Genomic DNA, 27,516 nt, shown 5'->3' with positions numbered 1-27,516 from the left:
CATACTGTAGTACACAAGTACATCATGTTCTCACATTCCCATGTTCTGTTCTGATCTCACATTCCCATGATCTGTTGTTCTGATGTTCCCATATTCTGATGTTCCCACATTCCCATTTTCTGTTGTTTTGATGTTCCCACATTCTGATGTTCCCACATTCCCATTTTCTGATGTTCTGGCATTCGGATGTTCCACTATTCCCATGTTCTGGTGTTCTGATGCTTCCATGTTCTGAAGTTCCCAAATTCCCATGTTCTGATGTTCCCACATTCCCATGTTTTGGTGCTCTGATGTTCCCAAGTTGCCATGTTCTCGCATGCCCGGTGTGTGTATTTGTGTGTATTTATGTGTGTTTATGTGTGGGTTTTTTGGTGTGTAAAGGTGTTCTGTCATGTCTTAACTGTCTCAAAACCAGATGTTGAAGTGATACACAGAGAAAGGGGACGTTTTACTACAAAGTTTTACTCCTTTTCACACTTCCCTTCCTCTCCTCTTGTTTGAGTGTTTCTGTGTTTCTGTGTATTGAGTGTGTGTGTTTAAAATAAAGATATTCCTGATATGGAGAGGATTCCCATCTGTTGTGTTCTTGGAACATTTTGAAAACCGGACCAAACAAAGAGGACTGGGAAGATTCTGGGAATATGCAGACCGGCACACACACATACAAATAAGACTGGGCCTTGTGTTCTATCTTAATGATCTAGAACACTTTTCCTCTCTCTCTCTCTCTCACGTGGGTGTGTGACCCTCTTTGTGTTTGACTTTGTGTTTGTGTCTCTACGTGTGTAACTGTGTGAGTCTGTGTTCTCCACAGAAGGCCATAAAACTGCTGCATAAGCTTTAGCCTTGATGACCACGGCTGGGTGTGTGTGTGTGTGTGTGTCAGGGCAAGGTGACCCTGTCCTATCTCCTTCAGGAGCTGAGTCAAAGTGCCTCCCAGGGTGTGTGTGTGTGTGTGTGTGTGTGTGAGAGACAAAAGGCCAGTGAGTCTTCATATCAGTAGTCTGGGGCAGCCTTGATGTGAGTAGAAGGTCCTATTTGTGTCTTTGAGGGTTGATTATGACCTTGTTTTAATCCTACTTCAACATACATGTGATGTGTAGATAAAAAATGTTTTTTTAACAATGTGTGGATGTGTGGGTGACATGTTGAGTGTGTATTTCTCTTCATGCAGCATTACATTTGACTGTGTCAGGACTTCGTTTGAGGAGTACACAAACATTTTGCTTCCAACTGACTCTTTCCCCAACACAGTCGTACCCTGGAGCTGTTGTCAGAGGAACACTCACTCCCCCAGGCACATAACACACACGGGAACAGCCCACCTGAGGGAACAGCCCACCTAAAGGACAACCCAGGCCCCAAACAGCACGTAAACCCAGGGTCTTCCTGGTCCATCAGCCCAGAGGACCTACACCCAGAAGACCTACACCCAGAGGACCCACACCCAGAAGACCTACACCCAGAGAACCTACACCCAGAGAACATACATTCAGAGGACCTACACCCAGAAGACCTACAGAGGACCTACACCCAGGGGACCCACACCCAGAGAACCTACACCCAGAAGACCTACACCCAGAGAACATACATTCAGAGGACCTACACCCAGAAGACCTACACCCAGAAGACCTAAACCCACAGAACATACATTCAGAGGACCTACACCCAGAAGACCTACACCCAGAGGACCTACACCCAGAGGACCTACACCCAGAGGACCCACACCCAGAGAACATACACCCAGAGGACCCACACCCAGAGAACATTCATTCAGAGGACCTACAACTTGAGGACCTACAGAGATAAATAGTGAAGTAAGACAGAGACAGAAAGATGGAAAGAGAAAGGTTAAATATGTAGAAAAAGAGAAGGAAGAGAGAACAATGGAAGACGAGATGGATGAAGAGGTAGATGGGTAGAGAGGTAGATGGAGGAAGAGGTAGATGGAGGAAGAGGTAGATGGGTAGAGAGGTAGATGGAGGAAGAGGTAGATGGGTAGAGAGGTAGATGGAGGAAGAGGTAGATGGAGGAAGAGGTAGATGGGTAGAGAGGTAGATGGAGGAAGAGGTAGATGGATGAAGAGGTAGATGGGTAGAGAGGTAGATGGATGAAGAGGTAGATGGGTAGAGAGGTAGATGGATGAAGTGGTAGATGGATGAAGAGGTAGATGGGTAGAGAGGTAGATGGATGAAGAGGTAGATGGGTAGAGAGGTAGATGGATGAAGTGGTAGATGGATGAAGAGGTAGATGGGTAGAGAGGTAGATGGAGGAAGAGGTAGATGGGTAGAGAGGTAGATGGATGAAGTGGTAGATGGATGAAGAGGTAGATGGGTAGAGAGGTAGATGGAGGAAGAGGTAGATGGGTAGAGAGGTAGATGGAGGAAGAGGTAGATGGGTAGAGAGGTAGATGGATGAAGAGGTAGATGGGTAGAGAGGTAGATGGATGAAGTGGTAGATGGATGAAGAGGTAGATGGGTAGAGAGGTAGATGGTTGGATAGATGGAGTGGTAGATGGGTGGATGAAGAGGTGGAGAAAAGAGTGTGTTTTGTCTGAGAGTATTTGACTCCTCTCTCTGTGCTGTTTGGTCAGTGTTGCTAAGCAACAGAGCGGCTCTCTCATAGGTAGAGGATCACGAAGAGCCATCACTGCTTCCTGCAGCTGACACACACACACACACAGACTAACACACACACACAGACTAACACAGCTGAAGAAGCATCTCCTCTACGAACCAGCTCTTACACACACCTGGAATGTGCAGTCGTCATTCCAGGTGTAAGACACTGGGATATGTGTGTGTGTGTGTGTGTGTGTGTAAAGCCTAGAGGGCAGACACATATGCAAACAAACAGACGCATGCATAAGCGAGTCTGTATAAGCAAATATGCTGGCGTACACAAACACACACACCCACACACCAACACACACATGCGCGCACTCATTAGCATGCTTACACAAACTCCCACTCTTTGGCTCATTCCAAGAATGTTGGATAAACACACAAGGCCAATCGTATGTCAAATAAAACAGTCAAAACTAAATAATGTCAAATAAAACACAGACATACAAAACTACGTTTTATTCTCTTGCTTAAACACCTCAAAGGGCATACAAGGACAGAGAATGCAAACACTCGCACATGCAACCAGACACACACACACACGCAACCAGACACACACACACGCAAATAGACACACACACACAAGTAAAAACGAAACCACACACACACACACATCTGACTTTCTATCCTTGAGGGGCCCTGAGACGTAGCCCTGACCCACTATCCCTAAACCTAACCTTACATATGCTTTATGCATAAATTACAGGAATGACAGGATACTCTGTCTGACAAACTGATCAATAAATCAAACATCCCGCCAAGGCTAACGAAAAGATTGGAGCCGGATACAATAGGAGAAGACACAGTTCAGAAACCATCTAATGTTCCTGACTCATCCAGTTTACTTGAACATTGCAAGAGGCCCAGTCTGCTGTTCATTGACAACCATGATGAAAGCCATGATAAAAACGATTGTTTGATATTTACCTTGCGTGCTGTCACTGTAGCTTCCTGACTGACCCAACTACTAAATACATACATGATGCGATAAAATTCAATCAACATCAGAAAACCTTAACTAAGCTATTCATCCGCGGTAGCTAAATAATCTGTTTATGCGGCAGGCCGGTAAACAGCAAATTACCAAACGGGTCGTGGTGAAGAGGGTCCAGAACCAGTTGAAAACAACTATAAAATAACATTAAGTAAAGCATGTTGTCAAAAACTGTAACGTTAAGTAAAGCCTGCTCTGAAGAACTGTAAAGTAACATTAAGTAGAATCAGTAGAAAACAACTGTAAAGTAACATTAGGTATAGCCATGTGTCAACAAAGCGTCAACAAGAGGAAGCACTTAACTTCTTCTGAGTAGATCAGCCAAGCTCCAGCGCAGCACATCAACTAGCAGGATATGTTTCCTACAAATGCAGAGCAGGGAGGGATGAGCCTCCAACCCTGCTGGCCTGGCAGTCAGTTAACACCAGCCGAAAATCTACACCGAGTAGCGTTTGAGTTTCAAATTTAAAATAAATCCAGAGGTTCTAGTGTTAAGACCACAAACCACAAAAACAAGAAAGCAACTTCACAAATTAACATCGGAATCCTGTAACGATGATAATCGGAAAATCTGAATCCACTGTGATAATAGGAAAATCTCGATCCTCTATCATAATAGGAAAATGTGAATCCACTGTGATAATCTGAAAATCTGAATCCTCTATGATTATCTGAAAATGTGATCATCTGAATGCTCTATGATCATCTGGAAATACAAATCCTCTAAATACGATCATCTGAAAATCTGAATCTTGTAAATAAGATAAATCCTATAACATATGAAAATCCTTGATATTTTCGAGGAAATGAAATGGAATATTGCAACTCTAACTACACTGTTCAAACTAATGAAGGGACCACTTAAATCAAACATTGGGTCTCGATGAAGGAAATACATTAAAGATCACAATCTTTACTGTACATTGTATAATTAGTTGAGAACAAAATCACATAACAATGGTCAGTACAAACCAAAATCACCAACCGAGGGATGGATTCAAACTCACACCGAAAAGCTAAGTAAACAATTGAAATCACAGTGTTCCAACTTGCAGGTATTTCATCACGGCAACTCATAATGTGACTCAGTAGTGTGTAGAACTCCAACATCCCTGTATGCACTCGACAACATCTGGGCATGCTCCTGGTGAGATGGCAGATGGTGTCCTGGTGGTTCTCTTCCCAGACCTGGACCATTGCATCAGTGAGCTCCTGGACAACCTGTTGCGCTACTTGGCGATGCCGGATGCATCGATATATAACGTCCTAGAGGTTTTCAATTGGATTCAGGCCTGGGGAACTTGAGGGCCAGTCAATGGCATCAATGAGTTCGTCATCAAGGAACTGTCTAGACACTCTGGTCACATGAGGCCAGGCATTGTCCAGCACCAGGTCTGACGATGGGTTTGAGGTCATCCTGGTACCTAACAGCAGTCAGGATACCGTTGGCTAACACGTGGAGGTCTGTGAGACCCTCCAAGGATATGTCTCCCCAGACCATTACTGACCCACCAGCAAACTGGTCATGCTGGATGATGTGGCAGGCAGCATAACATTCATCACGGCGTCTCCAGACTCTTTCACGTCTGTCACATGTGCTCAGGGTGAACCTGTGACACTAGCATAACGCAAAACTAGAGAAGAATCAGTCAGGAAGGATAAGGAGAGAGCAATTGTCTGTGGCCACCATCTGCAAAACCATTCCCCTTTTCAGGTTGTCTTGCTGTTGCCTCTCCAGTGCACCTGTTGTCACTTTCATGTGCACCAAAACAGGTGACATTGATTCACAATCGCTGATGCTTCCTAACTGGACAGACTGATATCCCTGAAGTTTAATTGACTTGGTGTTATACTGTGATGATTACATATTCCCTTAATTTTTTTGAGCAGTGTAGTATTGAGTTGTGACACTGAACTGATTTGAGATCACTGTTAAGGTTGACAGATACATTATTTTTAGATCAGTGATAAAGTTGACAGAACTGATCAGTGGTGGAGCGGAAAGAGAACTGATTTGAGGTCAGTGGTAAAGTTGACAGAAGGTATTACATCTGAAAAGAGAACTGAAGTTGTATAGAAACAAATGGAAAGAACACAGGATCATAAGTCTATCACAGCAGAAATATAAACACACACACAGACACAGCCACACACGCATACACACACACACACACAGATACACAAACTGACTGAGACAGACACACTCACAGATCAACCGAGACAGACAGTGACACACACACAGACATACAGACAGACACACACTGACAGACACACACTGACAGACATACACACACACAGACAGACACATACAGACTGACACACACACACACAGACACAGACATAACAAACTGACAGTCAGACAAAGGGGTTTGAATAAGAAAAAGGTACTTACTACAAAACTACTGTTAACTTTTTCTAAAATGCGTTTCTCGTTAAGTGCCATGGCTTCACCTTTTCTCTTCTTTACTCGTTTCTTCTCCAGTTTTTTACAGGCGTACATCTTACCTGTGGCCCGAACCTGACAGGCACACACCTGGAGAGGGGAGAGGAGGAGGAGACAGGAGTGAATGGGCGAGGAAATAACGGGAAATGAGAGAGGGAAAGGCAGAAAAAGAAGGGGAGGAGATGAGGGAAGGTGGAGAGGAGATAGGAGAGGAGACAGGAAGGGAGGAGATAACGAGAGAGGAGAGGTAATAAGATGACACAGACACCTCTGGAGAACACACACGACGCTTACGCAAACACTCACACGCAGAAACACACACACGACGCACACGCAAACACACACACGCAGAAACACACGTGATGCTTACGCAAAACACTCACACACAGAAACACACACACAATGCACACGCAAACACTCACACGCAGAAACACACACGTGATGCTTACGCAAACACTCACATGCAGAAACACACACACAACGCACACGCAAACACTCACATGCAGAAACACACACACGACGCACACGCAAACACTCACACGCAGAAACACACGTGATGCTTACGCAAACACTCACACGCAGAAACACACACACGACGCACACGCAAACACTCACACGCAGAAACACACGTGATGCTTACGCAAACACTCACACGCAGAAACACACACACGACGCACACGCAAACACTCACACGCAGAAACACACACGTGACGCTTACGCAAACACTCACACGCAGAAACACACACACGACGCACACGCAAACACTCACACGCAGAAACACACGTGATGCTTACGCAAACACACACACGCAGAAACACACACGACGCTTACGCAAACACTCACACGCAGAAACACACACACGACGCACACGCAAACACTCACACGCAGAAACACACACGTGATGCTTACGCAAACACACACACGCAGAAACACACACGACGCTTACGCAAACACTCACACGCAGAAACACACACAGGCGCGCTTGTATGTACTCAGACAAATATATTCACAGAAGAGCACATAACACTGTCCATGTGAAATACTCACCTCACCAAATCCACCTTTTCCCAGTACTCTGTAATGCCTGAAGGTGTTTTTGGTTACCGGCTGCCTGTAGGGGAACAGAGGAGCAGATTCATCAACCAGGAACTAACCCTGGGTTTAGACTGAATCATCAACCAGGAAGTAACCCTGGGTTTAGACTGAATCATCAACCAGGAAGTAACCCTGGGTTTAGACTGAATCATCAACCAGGAAGTAACCCTGGGTTTAGACTGAATCATCAACCAGGAACTAACCCTGGGTTTAGACTGAATCATCAACCAGGAAGTAACCCTGGGTTTAGTCTGAGTCATCAACCAGGAAGTAACCCAGGGTTAAGGAGAGCCCACCAAACAACTCAGTGGTGTAATGGAGTGAAGAACTAGCCCCCGTCTCTATTAAGCCGTGTTCATTATTCATCAAGGTGTCCACCGAGGCTCTTCTAACAAATGCTGGTCAGCGGGCCCTGGGCAATATTAATGTGTCCTATTCCCTATATACCTGGTCCCTATGGGCCCTGGGCAATATTAATGTGTCCTATTCCCTATATACCTGGTCCCTATGGGCCCTGGGCAATATTAATGTGTCCTATTCCCTATATACCTGGTCCCTATGGGCCCTGGGCAATATTAATGTGTCCTATTCCCTATATACCTGGTCCCTATGGGCCCTGGGCAATATTAATGTGTCCTATTCCCTATATACCTGGTCCCTATGGGCCCTGGGCAATATTAATGTGTCCTATTCCCTATATACCTGGTCCCTATGGGCCCTGGGCAATATTAATGTGTCCTATTCCCTATATACCTGGTCCCTATGGGCCCTGGGCAATATTAATGTGTCCTATTCCCTATATACCTGGTCCCTATGGGCCCTGGGCAATATTAATGTGTCCTATTCCCTATATACCTGGTCCCTATGGGCCCTGGGCAATATTAATGTGTCCTATTCCCTATATACCTGGTCCCTATGGGCCCTGGGCAATATTAATGTGTCCTATTCCCTATATACCTGGTCCCTATGGGCCCTGGGCAATATTAATGCAGTATATCAAAGTGCATTAAGGAGGCTACGCTTAAGGAACACTCTTCCCACAACACAGATGAGCTAAAAAATCAACAGGTAATACCAACTGTCTGTCTGTCTGTCTGTCTGTCTGCCTATTGATTGAATGATTAAGCAAATGACTGATTAACTGTTTGGTTGAGTTAATGATTGGTTTGTTAGTTAGTTGATTGATTTGTTGTTTGGTTGGCTAGTCGACTGATTAGTTGACTGATTGTTTCGTTGATTGGTTGATTATGTGACCAGCTGATTAGGGGATTAGTCGTGATTGGTTGAATGGTTGATGTCCCACCTCTCCAGCCACTTCCACTGCAGAAAACGGGAGAAGTACATGGTCTCCTGGTAGGAGGAGAAAGGAGCTCCACTCAGATACTCCCCAACAATCCTAGAGAGAACCAGACAGAAAAGAGGGAGAAGGAGTGAGGGAGAAGGACAGGGGGAGACGAAGAGAGAGCGATTGTGAGGAGGAGAGGGAGATGGAGAGAAAAGAAACAATCGCAGTTATTCTATAATAAACATTCAGCCACTACAATCAAACCTTAACCCAAACATTCCCACACACTGTCTCACTCATCACACCCCCATTCTAACCTTTCATCAACATTCTGTAACCTTCCCCTGAACCCCAAAGTCGTGGCTCTGCGTTTGCAGTTGTTCGTCGTAACCCAGGGACACGGCATGGGGCGGGGCCCAATCATAACCCAATAACATCAAATCATCAATCTATTTATAAACGTTCCCCCAATCTTTACACAATCATTTTCACCCTTTTAACAACTTTCCACTAACTCCCTTTATATTGTTCATACACACTTTTCTTCAAATGACACATACACTCACAGGAGTGTGCTGGACAAGTACTACACACAAGAATGTGCCCCATTTGAAGAGAGGTTTACGTGGGGAGATGTGAAGAGGGAGAACAGAGAGCGAGGGATGGATGAGAAGAGGGAGAACAGAGAGCGAGGGGTGGATGAGAAGAGGGAGAACCGAGAGCGAGGGATGGATGAGAAGAGGGAGAACAGAGAGCGAGGGATGGATGAGAAGAGGGAGAACAGAGAGCGAGGGATGGATGAGAAGAGGGAGAACCGAGAGCGAGGGATGGATGAGAAGAGGGAGAACAGAGAGCGAGGGATGGATGAGAAGAGGGAGAACAGAGAGCAAGGGATGGATGAGAAGAGGGAGAACAGAGAGCGAGGGATGGATGAGAAGAGGGAGAACCGAGAGCGAGGGATGGATGAGAAGAGGGAGAACAGAGAGCGAGGGATGGATGAGAAGAGGGAGAACAGAGAGCGAGGGATGGATGAGAAGAGGGAGAACAGAGAGCGAGGGATGGATGAGAAGAGGGAGAACCGAGAGCGAGGGATGGATGAGAAGAGGGAGAACAGAGAGCGAGGGATGGATGAGAAGAGGGAGAACAGAGAGCGAGGGATGGATGAGAAGAGGGAGAACCGAGAGCGAGGGATGGATGAGAAGAGGGAGAACAGAGAGCGAGGGATGGATGAGAAGAGGGAGAACAGAGAGCAAGGGATGGATGAGAAGAGGGAGAACAGAGAGCGAGGGATGGATGAGAAGAGGGAGAACCGAGAGCGAGGGATGGATGAGAAGAGGGAGAACAGAGAGCGAGGGATGGATGAGAAGAGGGAGAACCGAGAGCAGGGGATGGATGAGAAGAGGGAGAACAGAGAGCGAGGGATGGATGAGAAGAGGGAGAACCGAGAGCGAAGGATGGATGAGAAGAGGGAGAACAGAGAGCGAGGGATGGATGAGAAGAGGGAGAACCGAGAGCGAGGATGGATGAGAAGAGGGAGAACAGAGAGCAGGGGATGGATGAGAAGAGGGAGAACCGAGAGCGAGGGATGGATGAGAAGAGGGAGAACCGAGAGCAGGGGATGGATGAGAAGAGGGAGAACCGAGAGCGAGGGATGGATGAGAAGAGGGAGAACAGAGAGCAGGGGATGGATGAGAAGAGGGAGAACAGAGAGCGAGGGATGGATGAGAAGAGGGAGAACCGAGAGCGAAGGATGGATGAGAAGAGGGAGAACAGAGAGCGAGGGATGGATGAGAAGAAGGAGAACCGAGAGCGAGGGATGGATGAGAAGAAGGAGAACAGAGAGCAGGGGATGGATGAGAAGAGGGAGAACCGAGAGCGAGGGATGGATGAGAAGAGGGAGAACCGAGAGCAGGGGATGGATGAGAAGAGGGAGAACCGAGAGCGAGGGATGGATGAGAAGAGGGAGAACCGAGAGCAGGGGATGGATGAGAAGAGGGAGAACAGAGAGCGAGGGATGGATGAGAAGAGGGAGAACCGAGAGCGAGGGATGGATGAGAAGAGGGAGAACAGAGAGCGAGGGATGGATGAGAAGAGGGAGAACAGAGAGCAAGGGATGGATGAGAAGAGGGAGAACAGAGAGCGAGGGATGGATGAGAAGAGGGAGAACCGAGAGCGAGGGATGGATGAGAAGAGGGAGAACCGAGAGCGAGGGATGGATGAGAAGAGGGAGAACAGAGAGCGAGGGATGGATGAGAAGAGGGAGAACAGAGAGCGAGGGATGGATGAGAAGAGGGAGAACAGAGAGCGAGGGATGGATGAGAAGAGGGAGAACCGAGAGCGAGGGATGGATGAGAAGAGGGAGAACAGAGAGCGAGGGATGGATGAGAAGAGGGAGAACAGAGAGCGAGGGATGGATGAGAAGAGGGAGAACCGAGAGCGAGGGATGGATGAGAAGAGGGAGAACCGAGAGCGAGGGATGGATGAGAAGAGGGAGAACAGAGAGCGAGGGATGGATGAGAAGAGGGAGAACAGAGAGCAAGGGATGGATGAGAAGAGGGAGAACAGAGAGCGAGGGATGGATGAGAAGAGGGAGAACCGAGAGCGAGGGATGGATGAGAAGAGGGAGAACAGAGAGCGAGGGATGGATGAGAAGAGGGAGAACCGAGAGCAGGGGATGGATGAGAAGAGGGAGAACAGAGAGCGAGGGATGGATGAGAAGAGGGAGAACCGAGAGCGAAGGATGGATGAGAAGAGGGAGAACAGAGAGCGAGGGATGGATGAGAAGAGGGAGAACCGAGAGCGAGGGATGGATGAGAAGAGGGAGAACAGAGAGCAGGGGATGGATGAGAAGAGGGAGAACCGAGAGCGAGGGATGGATGAGAAGAGGGAGAACCGAGAGCAGGGGATGGATGAGAAGAGGGAGAACCGAGAGCGAGGGATGGATGAGAAGAGGGAGAACAGAGAGCAGGGGATGGATGAGAAGAGGGAGAACAGAGAGCGAGGGATGGATGAGAAGAGGGAGAACCGAGAGCGAAGGATGGATGAGAAGAGGGAGAACAGAGAGCGAGGGATGGATGAGAAGAAGGAGAACCGAGAGCGAGGGATGGATGAGAAGAAGGAGAACAGAGAGCAGGGGATGGATGAGAAGAGGGAGAACCGAGAGCGAGGGATGGATGAGAAGAGGGAGAACCGAGAGCAGGGGATGGATGAGAAGAGGGAGAACCGAGAGCGAGGGATGGATGAGAAGAGGGAGAACCGAGAGCAGGGGATGGATGAGAAGAGGGAGAACAGAGAGCGAGGGATGGATGAGAAGAGGGAGAACCGAGAGCGAGGGATGGATGAGAAGAGGGAGAACAGAGAGCGAGGGATGGATGAGAAGAGGGAGAACAGAGAGCGAGGGATGGATGAGAAGAGGGAGAACCGAGAGCGAGGGATGGATGAGAAGAGGGAGAACCGAGAGCGAGGGATGGATGAGAAGAGGGAGAACAGAGAGCGAGGGATGGATGAGAAGAGGGAGAACCGAGAGCGAGGGATGGATGAGAAGAGGGAGAACAGAGAGCGAGGGATGGATGAGAAGAGGGAGAACAGAGAGCGAGAATGGATGAGAAGAGGGAGAACAGAGAGCGAGGGATGGATGAGAAGAGGGAGAACAGAGAGCGAGGGATGGATGAGAAGAGGGAGAACCGAGAGCGAGGGATGGATGAGAAGAGGGAGAACAGAGAGCGAGGGATGGATGAGAAGAGGGAGAACAGAGAGCAAGGGATGGATGAGAAGAGGGAGAACAGAGAGCGAGGGATGGATGAGAAGAGGGAGAACCGAGAGCGAGGGATGGATGAGAAGAGGGAGAACAGAGAGCGAGGGATGGATGAGAAGAGGGAGAACCGAGAGCAGGGGATGGATGAGAAGAGGGAGAACAGAGAGCGAGGGATGGATGAGAAGAGGGAGAACCGAGAGCGAGGGATGGATGAGAAGAGGGAGAACAGAGAGCGAGGGATGGATGAGAAGAGGGAGAACCGAGAGCGAGGGATGGATGAGAAGAGGGAGAACAGAGAGCAGGGGATGGATGAGAAGAGGGAGAACCGAGAGCGAGGGATGGATGAGAAGAGGGAGAACCGAGAGCAGGGGATGGATGAGAAGAGGGAGAACCGAGAGCGAGGGATGGATGAGAAGAGGGAGAACAGAGAGCAGGGGATGGATGAGAAGAGGGAGAACAGAGAGCGAGGGATGGATGAGAAGAGGGAGAACCGAGAGCGAAGGATGGATGAGAAGAGGGAGAACAGAGAGCGAGGGATGGATGAGAAGAAGGAGAACCGAGAGCGAGGGATGGATGAGAAGAAGGAGAACAGAGAGCAGGGGATGGATGAGAAGAGGGAGAACCGAGAGCGAGGGATGGATGAGAAGAGGGAGAACCGAGAGCAGGGGATGGATGAGAAGAGGGAGAACCGAGAGCGAGGGATGGATGAGAAGAGGGAGAACCGAGAGCAGGGGATGGATGAGAAGAGGGAGAACAGAGAGCGAGGGATGGATGAGAAGAGGGAGAACCGAGAGCGAGGGATGGATGAGAAGAGGGAGAACAGAGAGCGAGGGATGGATGAGAAGAGGGAGAACAGAGAGCGAGGGATGGATGAGAAGAGGGAGAACCGAGAGCGAGGGATGGATGAGAAGAGGGAGAACCGAGAGCGAGGGATGGATGAGAAGAGGGAGAACAGAGAGCGAGGGATGGATGAGAAGAGGGAGAACCGAGAGCGAGGGATGGATGAGAAGAGGGAGAACAGAGAGCGAGGGATGGATGAGAAGAGGGAGAACAGAGAGCGAGAATGGATGAGAAGAGGGAGAACCGTGAGCAGGGGATGGATGAGAAGAGGGAGAACAGAGAGCGAGGGATGGATGAGAAGAGGGAGAACCGAGAGCGAAGGATGGATGAGAAGAGGGAGAACAGAGAGCGAGGGATGGATGAGAAGAAGGAGAACCGAGAGCGAGGGATGGATGAGAAGAAGGAGAACAGAGAGCAGGGGATGGATGAGAAGAGGGAGAACCGAGAGCGAGGGATGGATGAGAAGAGGGAGAACCGAGAGCAGGGGATGGATGAGAAGAGGGAGAACCGAGAGCGAGGGATGGATGAGAAGAGGGAGAACCGAGAGCAGGGGATGGATGAGAAGAGGGAGAACAGAGAGCGAGGGATGGATGAGAAGAGGGAGAACCGAGAGCGAGGGATGGATGAGAAGAGGGAGAACAGAGAGCGAGGGATGGATGAGAAGAGGGAGAACAGAGAGCGAGGGATGGATGAGAAGAGGGAGAACCGAGAGCGAGGGATGGATGAGAAGAGGGAGAACCGAGAGCGAGGGATGGATGAGAAGAGGGAGAACAGAGAGCGAGGGATGGATGAGAAGAGGGAGAACCGAGAGCGAGGGATGGATGAGAAGAGGGAGAACAGAGAGCGAGGGATGGATGAGAAGAGGGAGAACAGAGAGCGAGAATGGATGAGAAGAGGGAGAACCGTGAGCAGGGGATGGATGAGAAGAGGGAGAACAGAGAGCGAGGGATGGATGAGAAGAGGGAGAACAGGGAGCAGGGGATGGATGAGAAGAGGGAGAACAGAGAGCAGATGAGAGCTGAAATAGTAATGACACTCCAGTGAATTCTGAGAAATGGTTTAGAATGAATGGAATGTCTAATGCTGAAGCCTAATCACCCCCGGCCAGGTGGGCGTGCATGTCTGTGTCTGGAGTGGGTTCAAGAGTGTTTTTGAGGATGATAAGATCAGAAACATGCACGCACGCGGTCGCACACACACACACACACACACTCACACCAGTATTTGACAGGCTGGTGTTCTCACTGTCATCTGTCATGTGGAATTAGACACAGCCACACACACATACACTCCTGCCCTCGGGAGAGCGGGGGTCGTAACTTTCAATCATTGACCTCAGAGCACCTCAAGATGACAGGAATCGCAGGTCAGAAATCTGCCATCTCCTGAATAAGAAAAAGGTACTGTTTATGTGTTTGTGTGCGTGTGTGTGTGTGTGTGTTGGTACTGGACCTCAGTAGTTTCACTACTTTTCCTCACAGTTCCCCTCTAATCAGGGTCTGGTTAAGCTCCGGGACACCAGGTAGGCGTAGAACAGCCAGGTTAGGACCTCATAGGGTACCAGGTAGAACAGATGACCAGCTGGGTTTCGGCTGATGATTTGTCCAAACAGAATTAACATAATCATTGTTCCACAACAGAGACCCTAAAAATGACTCTACAACAGTATTACCGTAATAATGACTCCACAACAGAATGAGCAGTTTGAGGAAGAATGGTGATGAAGTAGTAAGGAATTCCATTGTCAGAATCATGTCATGACTTGAGCACAGGGGATTCCCTCCTCAGTTTCTGAAAGACATTAGTGACAATCTTTCTTTTCCTCTCTCCTGTCTCTCTCACTCCCCCTCAAGTTATAACTCCCCTCATCCTTCGTTCCCTTTTGTTCTTTCCCTCTTTTTCTCATTCTGTCATTCTCTGTGTTTGTTGTTCTCTCCCTATCTCTCCACCCGTATATTGTACATGAAAATAGGTAACTTGCTGTAAACTGATCTGACCACTGTGCCGACCAGCCTGTTGTCTGTTCTCTGAATCTGTAGGCATTAGCACAAGCAGGACAGCACAGGAAAAGTGACATGAACAACCGTGAACTTGGGGCTTGTAATCCTGTTCACTAAAATACATTGTTTTGTCTTTTTGTAGAGACCACCACCTGATGGTGATGGACCATGCATGATTTCTGAAGCCCAGAGCCTAGCAATTGTCAACACGGTTGTCGAAGAAAACCTTATACGTTTAGGGAAACCAAGTCAGGAAGAATGATTCAAAACGATGCATTTGTCAAGGTGTACCGACCATAAGGAAGCCCAGCCTGAGAAATGGATGGATAGGAAACACCCCTTGGGTAATTGAAATGAAATGCAGGCTATGAAAACAAAGCAGTCGTTGGCTCTCATTGCAAACTCATCAGACCAAATTAAATTAGAAATGTATTTTTGGAATTGGATCAAAAGACCCGGGGCTACTCTAAAAAGACCCAGGGCTACTCTAAAAAGACCCAGGGCTACTCCAAAAAGACCCAGGGCTACTCCAAAAAGACACAGGGCTACTCTAAAAAGACACAGGGCTACTCCAAAAAGACACAGGGCTACTCCAAAAAGACACAGGGCTACTCCAAAAAGACACAGGGCTACTCCAAAAAGACACAGGGCTACTCCAAAAAGACACAGGGCTACTCCAAAAAGACACAGGGCTACTCCAAAAAGACCCAGGGCTACTCCAAAAAGACACAGGGCTACTCCAAAAAGACACAGGGCTACTCCAAAAAGACACAGGGCTACTCCAAAAAGACCTGATGATGCCTGGAACCCCTGGCCTAAAGACATCACTGTGCCAGATAATGTGGTTTTGAGTGTTATGTTTCCTTCTGTGTGAGAAGTCTGGGGTTCTGTCAATGTTGTGTTAGTTTTTGGAACTGTGATTACAGTTCTGAGAGAATGTAGTGCACATTCAGGAAATGTGTGTTTACAGTAAAACTGTGAAGTCTAGGGTTTGGTCAACACAGAGTGAGTGTGGAGAACAACAGTACGTTTGTATTTCTGAGGATATGTAGGACACATTTAGGAAATGAGTGCTAGCAGCCGTGAAAACCTGTAAAACAGGTGCACATTAAAACCAAGCTTGGCAGAACATCCACACCATCAACTATCTTATCCCACATCTCATCCGCGCAGTTGAACCAAAACCAGCCTGATCACCCTAACCGTTTCTGTTGGGCTTTCCCCCAAAGGACGGACCTAAAGTCTAATCCTGATCTATTAAGCCCTAGACGGCATCGGCCCGGCCTACGTCTCAGATCGACTTACACCCATGAACCTCCACGCCCCTTACGGTCCAGCCACGCCCCATACAGTCCAGTCACGCCCCCTGCGGTCCAAACACACCCCCTACGGTCCAGCCACACCCCCTACAGCCCAGCCACACCCCCTACAGCCCAGCCACACCTCCTACGGTCCAACCACGCAAGACTGCTCAACGAACCAAAGAACCCGACTCGGAACAATGGGGGACCACGCCTTTGGAACACCCATCCTGTCTTCAGGGCCAATCGGACTGCTTTTAAAGCACACGTACATCTCCTGAGGAGAAACACTCAAACACACAGTCGGTTATAAGAACGCTTGGTTTTCCAAAATAATGTTCCGCTGCTCCAGACGACGTTGCCAAATTCCGGTTTTCCCAAGAGACAGCCTCGGGACGTCAGAGAGATTCCCGCCCTTCCCATTCCGCTCCAACTATTGGACCGTGACTGGATGAACTATGAGTAACCGCCATCATAGTTCCATACGTGTGTGTGTGTGTGTGTGTGTGAGTGAGTGTGTGTGAGTGTGTGTGAGTGTGTGTGTGTGAGTGTGAGTGTGTGAGTGTGTGTGAGTGTGTGTGTGAGTGTGAGTGTGAGTGTGTGTGAGTGTGAGTGTGAGTGTGAGTGTGTGTGAGTGTGAGTGTGAGTGTGTGAGTGTGAGTGTGTGAGTGTGAGTGTGAGTGTGTGAGTGTGAGTGTGAGTGTGAGTGTGAGTGTGTGAGTGTGAGTGTGTGAGTGAGGGTACACTATTTTCATATTAGGGATAACAGGACAGGGTGAATCCTAACTTCCACTCAAGTCGATATTAAAAGGTAATAGTGAAAGTCCTCTTCAGTGAAAGTCTGGATCCCCCTCTGAATCACACAACAGGAAGTGCTTTGAGGGAAATGTTCTCTGACTTGATCACCTACACTGGCTCTATGGCTGAGAGCAGGAAGCTACGACACCTGTGTGTGTATGTGTGTGTGTGTGTGTGTGTGTGTGGGTATGTGTGTGTGTTGAACACTGAGGCTGTTGTTGTTACCATTCCAGACATCCGGAAAACCCTCTCTGCCATTTGGCAACACTGTCTGTGTGTGTGTGTGTGTGTTTTTCATACAGCTTGAGGTGCCAGCTGCCTCGTCATCATTACTGTGACAGCTTGAGCGCTGTCCAACACACACACACACACAGACACACGTTTGTTTTTATATCCTTGTTAGGACCAGAAAAGCTGCGGCTGCGGTTCCTTATCTCCTCACCCCAAACTTAACCAAAACCCTTAACCTACTCTTACCCATAATGCCTAACCCCAACCCATAATTTCTAACCCCAACCCTTAATGCCTAAACCCAATCGGTAATGCCTAACCCCAAAGGAAACTCCACTTCTAATACTACCTGGAGTTTTACCATAATCCAAACCCCCAACCTGGAAATAGCATTTTTCCTACTAGGGACCTGCCCAACATTTTTTTATCAGGTTTCACTAACTTTGTGGGGACATCTGGTCTACCACATGTATAGCTCTACCTGAATAACACCCATCTGTCAACAGGAATTTCATAGCTGCGGCAGTTAATCCTTCACTATTTGAACACAAGATCATTCCAAGGTGGCTACCAGAAACAGTCACCATAGTTCTTGACTGTGGCCATCATTGGATTGAAAACCTGACCAATGACAGCCAGGCGGGCTGACCAATGACAGCCAGGCGGGCTGACCAATGACAGCCAGGCGGGCTGACCAATGAAGGCCAGACAACCTGACCATTGACGGCCATTCGGGCTGACTTATGACAGCCATGCGGGCTGACCTATGACGGCCAGGCGGGCTGACCAATGAGCGGACAATGACAGACAGAAGAACATACTTGCAGCAGTCGTTGAACAGCTCCTTGCACGGCGTCTGTTCCAGCTTGTCTCGACACTCCGCCAACAACTCCTGAGGTATATCTGGCAACCGCGCGGCTGACTAGAAAACAAGAAACACACATTTTTAACACACCTGTATGATCTCTGGGGCTAATTGTTACTGTGTGTGTGTGTGTGTGTGTGTGTACTCACGCCGTTGTTAAAGTATGTGTCTAACATTTTTCTTCCACAATCCCTTCTCTTCTCATCTGGGGCAAGCTGATACAGGGCCTGGAACACATGCAGAGACACACACACTGTTAAACGCACACACACGCACGCGCGCAAACACACACAGACACAAACAAAGTATACTTATTCAAAATAATATTTTCCCTAACCCTAACCAAAAACCCTAACCCTAACCAAAAACCCTAACCCTAACCAAAAACCCTAACCCTAACCAAAAACCCTAACCCTAACCAAAAACCCTAACCCTAACAGTATTTTTTTTACTCGTGGGGAAACAGAGGGGAAGTAAACACAAGGAGAAATAGAAACACTGACACACACACTGACACACACACACTGACACACACACTGACACACACACTGACACACACACTGACACACACACTGACACACACACTGACACACACACTACTCATTGTTAAAATCAACCAACCCCAAGGCTCATCAGGATATGTGTGCCATTTGGGACATCCAGCATACAGAGTAGAACCACATATAAGTAGACTTACATATCTAGAGGGACTACAAAGAGGCAGTAGGGATTGTGAATCATTGTGTGGATTATAACTAATGGCATTTGCTTGTTAGGCTTGAGACATTTTCTGTTGGGGCCATTCAAGTCTGACACCTTCAAGTGGATTCAACAAACTCCAGGAGCCTCCTTAAACCTTGAATAACACTACTCAGTTTGTATTTCCTGAAGTGCAGGGGAATTCCCGAAACAACAGAATGATCAGATTAAGACAAGGCCTCTGCGAGTTAATGCCGTTTTCAACCAGTAGTCATGGTTAATTGGCAAGACGTTGGACTACAGAAATGTCTTTGGTATGCCCGTACGGCTTGTAGCCTGACAGGATTCCAATCCTTTAGGTCTGCTTCCCAAATGGAACCAAATTCTCTGTATCCAGTTTCCACATAGGCTTTGGTACAGTGGGGCGTTTGTTCTTCATTTGGCTCAATACTCCATACATTTGGACTTCAATTTTAGATACTCTACTTTTGTTTGGGCTTATTCTTGTACATACTGATTTCACCATTAAGGAATGGGTTTTTCAGGTCATCAAACATATTAGCACAATTGACTTGACAGGTGTTTCCTCACATCGTGTGTGCGGGCACAAGAGAGCTGTCTTATGTTTAGTCTTGATTCTAAGCTTTGTGTTTGTCTTTGGAGTCAGCTATTGGTGTCTGTCAACTTCAGTGTTGAAAAAGGTATTGCTGAAAATCAAGGAACCCCTAACGTGGCTGAATAATCCTAACGAGGCTGAAAAATCCTTACGAGGCAGAAAAATCCTAACGAGAGTTCAGGAAAACAGTATCGCGGGCCCATGAGAAAAAGATCTACATGTAACAGTGCGATGGCAACGGGAAGTGTGTGAATAACAAGAAGGAAGTGCCAAAAGATCCACAGCATCTGTAAAATACAGAGGAGGAGGTTTTGGGCACGTATGGCTGCCACTGTAACTGGCCCACTTGTCTTCATTGATAATAACTGCTGACGGCAGCAGCAGGGTGAATTCTGGAGTGCACATGAACATCTTGTCCATTAAAGCACAAGCAAAGGCCTACAAATTCACGGGACGGTGCTTCATCTCACAGCAGGATAATGACCCCAAACTCACTGCTGTGGTACGCAAGGAGATGTTCGGGGCCAGACAGCGACAAGTTCTGGACCGGCACGGTTTGAGGGCACTGTATATCTCTCACCAGAGCCCTGTGGGAAGTGCACTTCTTAGGGACCAAGGTGCTCCAGGTCCTGGACTACAACGTTAATAGGGTGCCATTTAGAACGCAGGCTGTCTTTCTGTGAGGCTGTGTCCACATTAAATAGTGAAAGCATGAGGTTTGTGCGTGTCTGTATGTGCTAGCACCGGTCTCCAGAGAGAGACGTTGACTAATGCAGGTTGTTTATTATACAAGCAGTGGGTTTTTCACTGTGTTTTCCTTTCTCAGACACCTCCAAGGGTTGGGACACAAGCAGGGGCCTGTGTTAGTCTACCTACCCAGGGGACAGTTCCTCTGACGTGGGACTGACCTCATGGAGAGTTCCCCCCCCCCCCCCAATGCTCTTTCTCTCCTCTCTACCTTCTCTTTCTCTTTCCAACTCTTCACTCTCTCTCTTTTCTTCCGTCCTTCACTAGGTAGAGAACTAAACTCATTTCTCACCCATCTTTTCCATCAGCAGGCGTACACTAGTCCTTTCTCATAGGAGCAAGAAAGAAAGAGATAAAACGACAGACAGACACATAGACAAACAAGCAGACTGATAGATACAGATATAGATACAGTATAAATCAGGGCTGATCCAACACAGTCAATTATTAGACTATTAGTCTGTAGGTAAACTGGCTGAGAGAATGCCAAGATTGTGCAAAGCTGTCAACTAGGCAGAGGGTGGCTACTTTTAACAAAATAAAATATAAATCAATTTTGATTTGTTTAACACTTTTTAGTTACTACATGATTCCATATGTGTGTTATTTCATTGTTTTGATATCTTCACAATTATTCAACAGTGTGGAAAATAGTACAAATAAAGCAATACCCTGGAATGAGTAGGTGTGTATGAACATTATTTTCGGGTCGTCTTGTTAATGTCTGTATTGGCTTATTTGTTTTGTTATTATTTAATAAAATTGTGTCCTAATCCATCAAACCTCAACATCAAGTTCATCATCATAATCTTCTTCCGCTTATCCGGGTCGCGGGGGCAGCAGTCTAAGCAGAGATGCCCAGACTTCCCTCTCCCTTGACACTTCCTCCAGCTCTTCCGGGGGGACACCGAGGCGTTCCCAGGCCAGCCGGGAGACATAGTCCCTCCAGCGTGTCCTAGGTCTTCCCCGGGGTCTCCTCCCGGTGGGACGGGCCCGGAACACCTTCCCAGGAAGGCGTTCCGGAGGCATCCGAAACAGATGCCCAAGCCACCTCAGCTGACCGCATTACTGCAGAAGCTGCACCAATCCGTCTGTCAATCTCCCGTTCCATCCTTCCCTCACTCGTGAACAAGACCCCTAGATACTTAAACTCCTCCACTTGAGGCAGGCACTCTCCATCAACCTGAAGTGGGCAAGCCACCCTTTTCCGATTGAGGACCATGGCCTCGGATTTGGAGGTACTGATTCTCATCCCCACTGCTTCACACTCGGCTGCAAACGTCTCAGTGCATGCTGAAGGTCCTGGTTTGAAGGGGCCAACACGACAACATCATCCGCAAAGAGCAGAGACGAAATCGTGTGGTCCCCAAACCTGACACCCTCCTGCCCCTGGCTGCGCCTAGAAATTCTGTCCATAAAAATTACAAACAGAACCGGTGACAAAGGGCAGCCCTGCCGGAGTCCAACATGCACTGGGAACAAGTCTGACTTACTGCCGGCAATGCGGACCAAGCTCCTGCTTCGGTCGTACAGGGACCTGACAGCCCTTAGCAAAGGACCCAGGACCCCATATTCCCGAAGCACCCTCCACAGGATGCCGCGAGGGACACAGTCGAATGCCTTCTCCAAATCCACAAAACACATGTGGATTGGTTGGGCAAACTCCCATGAACCCTCCAACACCCCGTAGAGGGTATAGAGCTGGTCCAGTGTTCCATGGCCCGGACGAAAACCATATTCTCCTCTCCAGAACCCAGGCATAGACTTTCCCTGGGAGGCTATAGTTGGAACACACCCTCCGGTCCCCCTTCTTAAAAAGAGGGACCACCACCCCGGTCTGCCATCCCAGAGGCACTGTCCCCGACCGCCACGCAATGTTGCACAGGCGTGTCAACCAAGACAGCCCCACAACATCCTCAAGTCTAAACATGAAGTTATTTTAACTTTTTTTTTTTTATGTTACAAATCTTGACTAGTTCGAGAGATCAGTCGACTCCCAGTCCAATAAATGTTTTCATATTTGGGGACAGCACTAGTATAAATAAAGATAAATGTCTTACCACAGAATCCATGAATTCGATGCAGCGTTTTAGCTCTGGCCTCGTGTCACAGTACTGACGAAACAGCAATCGACCAATCGGCTGTTTCTCACACAGACTGGTATAGTCTCTATCTGAGAGTTGGAGATGGAGAAAAAGAGAGAACAAAAGAGATAGAGGGAGATGTGAGTGACGGGGGAAAAGTGAGATTGTGAGGGAGTGAGTGGTGGACATCGAAACGTATCAAATACTTGTCACTTGTCCATTCAAACATCTGTTTTATGATGATAACTGTGTTTATGCACTGTGTGTGTGTCTACTGTGTGTATGTGTGTGTGTAGCATGTATGTGTGTAGTGTGTGTGTTTGTAGTGTGTGTGTGTGTGTGTGTATGTAGCATGTATGTGTGTGGTGTGTGTGTTTGTGTGTGTATTCCAGCCCAGCTGGCCCTGACCTAATGACTGTAATAGTCATTTCCTCTGAAACCAAATGAGGGAGACCCAGGACGCGTTTAATCACTGGCCAACACACACATACACACACTACACACATACACAAACACACACACTCACTACACACACACACACACACACACACACACACACACTACACACATACACATACACACACACTCACTACACACACACACACACACACACACACTACACACATACACATACACACACACTCACTACACACACACACACACACACACACACTACACACATACACACACACACACACACTGATGCGCCTTCTGTTTGTTTTTTCCAAGCCGTATCGTGTGCTGACCTCTCTAACCCCAACATTAAACTGACAGCTCTAACCTTATACTGACCACCCTAACATTAAACTGAGTATATACAGACCACCCTAACATTAAACTGACTGTATACAGACCACCCTAACAATAAAACTGACCACACTATCGTTATACAGACCACTAAACACTAAACTGACCACTGTGACCTAATTCTGACAACCTTAACGCTATTCTGACCACCCTAACCCTAAACTGACCACTCTAACCTTATTCTGACCACTCAAACCCTATTCTGACCACTCTAACCCTATTCTGACCACCATAGCCCTATTCTGACCACTCTAACCCTAAACTGACCACTCTAACCTTATTCCGACCACTCTAGCCCTATTCTGACCACTCACACCCTATACTCTCTGTATGTTTCATCAGACTGTGTAGGGATTTAAAGTGCATTTATCAAACATATTCTGACATTGACATGCTGCCCAAAAAATGGGACCATAGATAAGACTGTTTCTGTACTTCTCAGGGAAATTCAAAGACTTCTCCACTTTGAGTCAGAGCAACACAGAACCGAGAAGAAAAAGCTAAGAGCTAAGTGGAGCCAGGAAAATGAACTATGGACTAGGTGAAGCCTGGAAAACGAACTACGGACTAGTTGAAAAACGAACTAAGGACCTCTTCTCAAACCACCCGAAACCTAAATGACACCCTGTTCTCTATAGAGTGCACTACTAACCAGGGTCCTACACAGGGGACTAGGGTGCCATTTGGGACATAAGCTGTTTTCCACTTCATTCACAGCTGAAGCCAAATGTCGCAATCTGCTTTCACATATCTCTCAGACTTGGCAGGGAACTGCCTGGGGAAGGGCACCTCTCTCTCAGAGCGTTTGGTACAACTCCCCCGGTGTCCGACAGCCTTGCAGCTCTGCACTCAACTTCAGTGAACCCAGCAAACGTTTGGTAAATCAGTAAATGTTCTGCTAGAGTGGACGCACTCAATTCGGAAACTGGCAACCAGTTTGATACGACATACAGTGCCGTCAGGAGGTCTAGACCCCATTACTATTTTCCAAAAAAAAAATGTGTATTGTGTAATGGTGTTTCCCACTTATGTACCCACCATGAAGCAACTATTTTATTTTATTTTGTATTGTGAAATTAAATCATATATTTAAAATACATGATTTAAAGATTAGATTTGAATAAGTCTCCACCATCCTTGTAACATCAAACAAAAAAAGATCATGTAACCAATCACCTTCAAAAACATACGCCAAGTAAATTGTCCTGCATTCACCTTGGTTCAAATACAGTGATTAGCATGATTTCAGGATAACGTGAAATGTTTTTGTAGCTTTCATCTGTTAGGTTGGGAGCTGCAAAGCAAACAGTCAACCATGAGCTTCAAGTGCACGCATGACAATAATATCCCACATATTCCACAAATCTGGCCTGAATGGAAGGGTGGCTAGAATGAGAATGTCTAGTGTTCCGACAAAACAAAAGGTTTATGTATTGGACCTAAATGCAAAGCCTTACATTTGGTTCCAATCCAATGCAGCATGTCACCCACAGAACACCATTCACACTGAAAAGCATGTTGGTGGCAGCATTATGCTATGGGGATGCTTTTCATCATCATCAACTGGACCAAATCTGAACCAGTTGTAGATTTTTTTGGGGGGGGCTAATTAACAGAGGTTCATTGTTCCCTTCAATGTTAGAGATATGTTTTTTGGTAAAAATCACAATTTAACTTCAAGCAGGCTTCCACCTTGAACTGAAATTGGCAGGAGCAACAGGTAAGTGGGGGTTGCCACTGCGTCTTACTCTGGAGTTTGGCATTGTTGTTTTTATGAGGTACAAGATAGGTCATTATTTGACGTTTCAACCCGCACTTTTAGTGTACTCATACACTCAGGCGATGACGCACACGCACAGACACATTCAGAACGCAAATGCATACACACACTTCCTGTCCCCTCCCTGTTACTGTGGGGAGAAACAGGAAGGAAGTCCAATCTGCACTTCCTGAGACAGACACACCCCAACGACAAACACACACACAGTTTACCCTAAATCGACACTTCACTGCAACTCCTAGCCCTCATATCTAATCACTAATCGCTAACCCTAATTCTAAACCAAAACCATAATTCTAATTCTAACTAAACCTTAACCCTAATTCTAACACTAAACCTTAACCATAATTCTAACACTAAACCTTAACCCTAATTCTAACACTAAACCTGAACTCTAATTCTAACACTAAACCTGAACCCTAAGTCTAACACTAAACGTTAACCATAATTCTAACACTAAACCTTAACCCTAATTCTAACACTAAACCTTAACCATAATTCTAACACTAAACCTTAACCCTAATTCTAACACTAAACCTGAACTCTAATTCTAACACTAAACCTGAACCCTAAGTCTAACACTAAACGTTAACCATATTTCTAACACTAAACCTTAACCCTAATTCTAACACTAAACCTTAACCCTAATTCTAACACTAAACCTGAACTCTAATTCTAACACTAAACCTTAAACCTAATTCTAACACTAAACCTGAACCCTAAGTCTAACACTAAACGTTAACCATAATTCTAACACTAAACCTTAACCCTAATTCTAACACTAAACCTTAACCCTAATTCTAACACTAAACCTGAACTCTAATTCTAACACTAAACCTTAAACCTAATTCTAACACTAAACCTTAAATGAAATGTCTTCACTCGATTTGCCATGGGCTACCACACCTGTAAGGAGTACTGGTCTGTACAACACCAACAATACACACGCAAATTAACCAGCGACACACACAGAGAGACACAGACGACAGACACAGACGAGAGACACAGACGAGAGACACACCAATGACACACCCACAGAAGCACGTGGAGGCCCACATGGAAGGTTCAAGGACTGTTGGACTTGAAACAATCTGATGGCACTAAGGGACAGTTCTCTCTCTCTCTCTCTCTCTCCCCCCTGTCTCCCCCCCCCCCCCCTCATACCAATGGTGCGTCGAAGCTCTTCACACAAGCTGATGTGGGGAAGTTTGAGCATCTCCTTCCATTTCTTACTGCGACCATTTCTCTTCCCTCCTCCTCCTAGAGTTAGAGAGAGAGAGAGAGAGAGAGGGAGGGAGGGAGGGAGGGAGGGAGGGAGGGATTTTTTTTTAGATACGTTTCTTTGAACACAACATTTAAGTTCAATACAACTTTAACATAGCTAGCTGTGAAAATATCAGCGGCACTATTATAACAGCGTATGTGTGTGTGTGTGTGTGTGTGTGTGTGCGTGTGTGAATGTGTCAACAGCTGGCTATTCTCACCAACCACTTCCTGTGGTCAGAGTTCGCCACAGAGAGGGTGGCCCCTTGATTGAACGCTGGGAGGTGAAAGGCTAACGGCTACACACACAAAATGTGGTCATTTAGTTTCACAGAGATGAAACTCAGTCAGGTTGCACCATGAAAAACAGGGGGGGGAGCTTTATGAGAACAGAAAGAACAGGGAAAACCTGTGTTAAATGCACACATGTACACACCACACCACACACACACACACACCCACACACTCACACAATATGATTGAAATATCATACAGCAAATAAGGACTGGTATTCTGGTTTTAAGGCTTGTTTAACTTTTTGATAAGGACTGGTATTCTAGTTTTAAGGCTCTTTTAACTCTTTCATAAGGACTGGTATTCTGGTTTTAAGGCTTGTTTAACTCTTTGATAAGGACTGGTATTCTGGTTTTAAGGCTCTTTTAACTCTTTCATAAGGACTGGTATTCTGGTTTTAAGGCTCTTTTAACTCTTTAAAAGGACTGATATTCTGGTTTTAAGGCTCTTTTAACTCTTTCATAAGGACTGGTATTCTGGTTTTAAGGCTCTTTTAACTCTTTCATAAGGACTGGTATTCTGGTTTTAAGGCTCTTTTAACTCTTTGATAAGGACTGGTATTCTGGTTTTAAGGCTCTTTTAACTCTTTCATAAGGACTGGTATTCTGGTTTTAAGGCTCTTTTAACTCTTTCATAAGGACTGGTATTCTGGTTTTAAGGCTCTTTTAACTCTTTCATAAGGACTGGTATTCTGGTTTTAAGGCTCTTTTAACTCTTTCATAAGGACTGGTATTCTGGTTTTAAGGCTCTTTTAACTCTTTCATAAGGACTGGTATTCTGGTTTTAAGGCTCTTTTAACTCTTTGATAAGGACTGGTATTCTGGTTTTAAGGCTCTTTTAACTCTTTCATAAGGACTGGTATTCTGGTTTTAAGGCTCTTTTAACTCTTTCATAAGGACTGGTATTCTGGTTTTAAGGCTCTTTTAACTATTTCATAAGGACTGGTATTCTGGTTTTCTACCAGCAGGGGTGGGGAGCAGCACAGCACAAAATACA

The 27,516-nt window shown here is 46.8% G+C and overlaps 1 protein-coding gene across 2 annotated transcripts in view; it reads right to left on the bottom strand.

Annotated features, from left to right (window-relative positions):
* grk4 (G protein-coupled receptor kinase 4) overlaps positions 1–27,516 on the bottom strand; it is a 49,852-nt gene that overhangs the window by 6,464 nt on the left and 15,872 nt on the right. For both annotated transcript variants that reach the window (XM_029118070.2, XM_029118071.2), the window contains exons 2-8: positions 26,128–26,223; positions 22,353–22,465; positions 18,380–18,457; positions 18,187–18,287; positions 8,460–8,552; positions 7,109–7,172; positions 6,011–6,151 (exon numbers count right to left, since the gene is read on the bottom strand). In XM_029118070.2, coding sequence (XP_028973903.1) covers positions 6,011–6,151; positions 7,109–7,172; positions 8,460–8,552; positions 18,187–18,287; positions 18,380–18,457; positions 22,353–22,465; positions 26,128–26,223 — 686 coding nt within the window. The remainder of the gene's footprint in view (positions 1–6,010; positions 6,152–7,108; positions 7,173–8,459; positions 8,553–18,186; positions 18,288–18,379; positions 18,458–22,352; positions 22,466–26,127; positions 26,224–27,516) is intronic.

Source organism: Esox lucius, chromosome 25, assembly GCF_011004845.1.
Source record: "Esox lucius isolate fEsoLuc1 chromosome 25, fEsoLuc1.pri, whole genome shotgun sequence".
NCBI lineage: Eukaryota > Metazoa > Chordata > Actinopteri > Esociformes > Esocidae > Esox > Esox lucius.
This window is presented reverse-complemented; position numbering and strand designations above follow the sequence as displayed.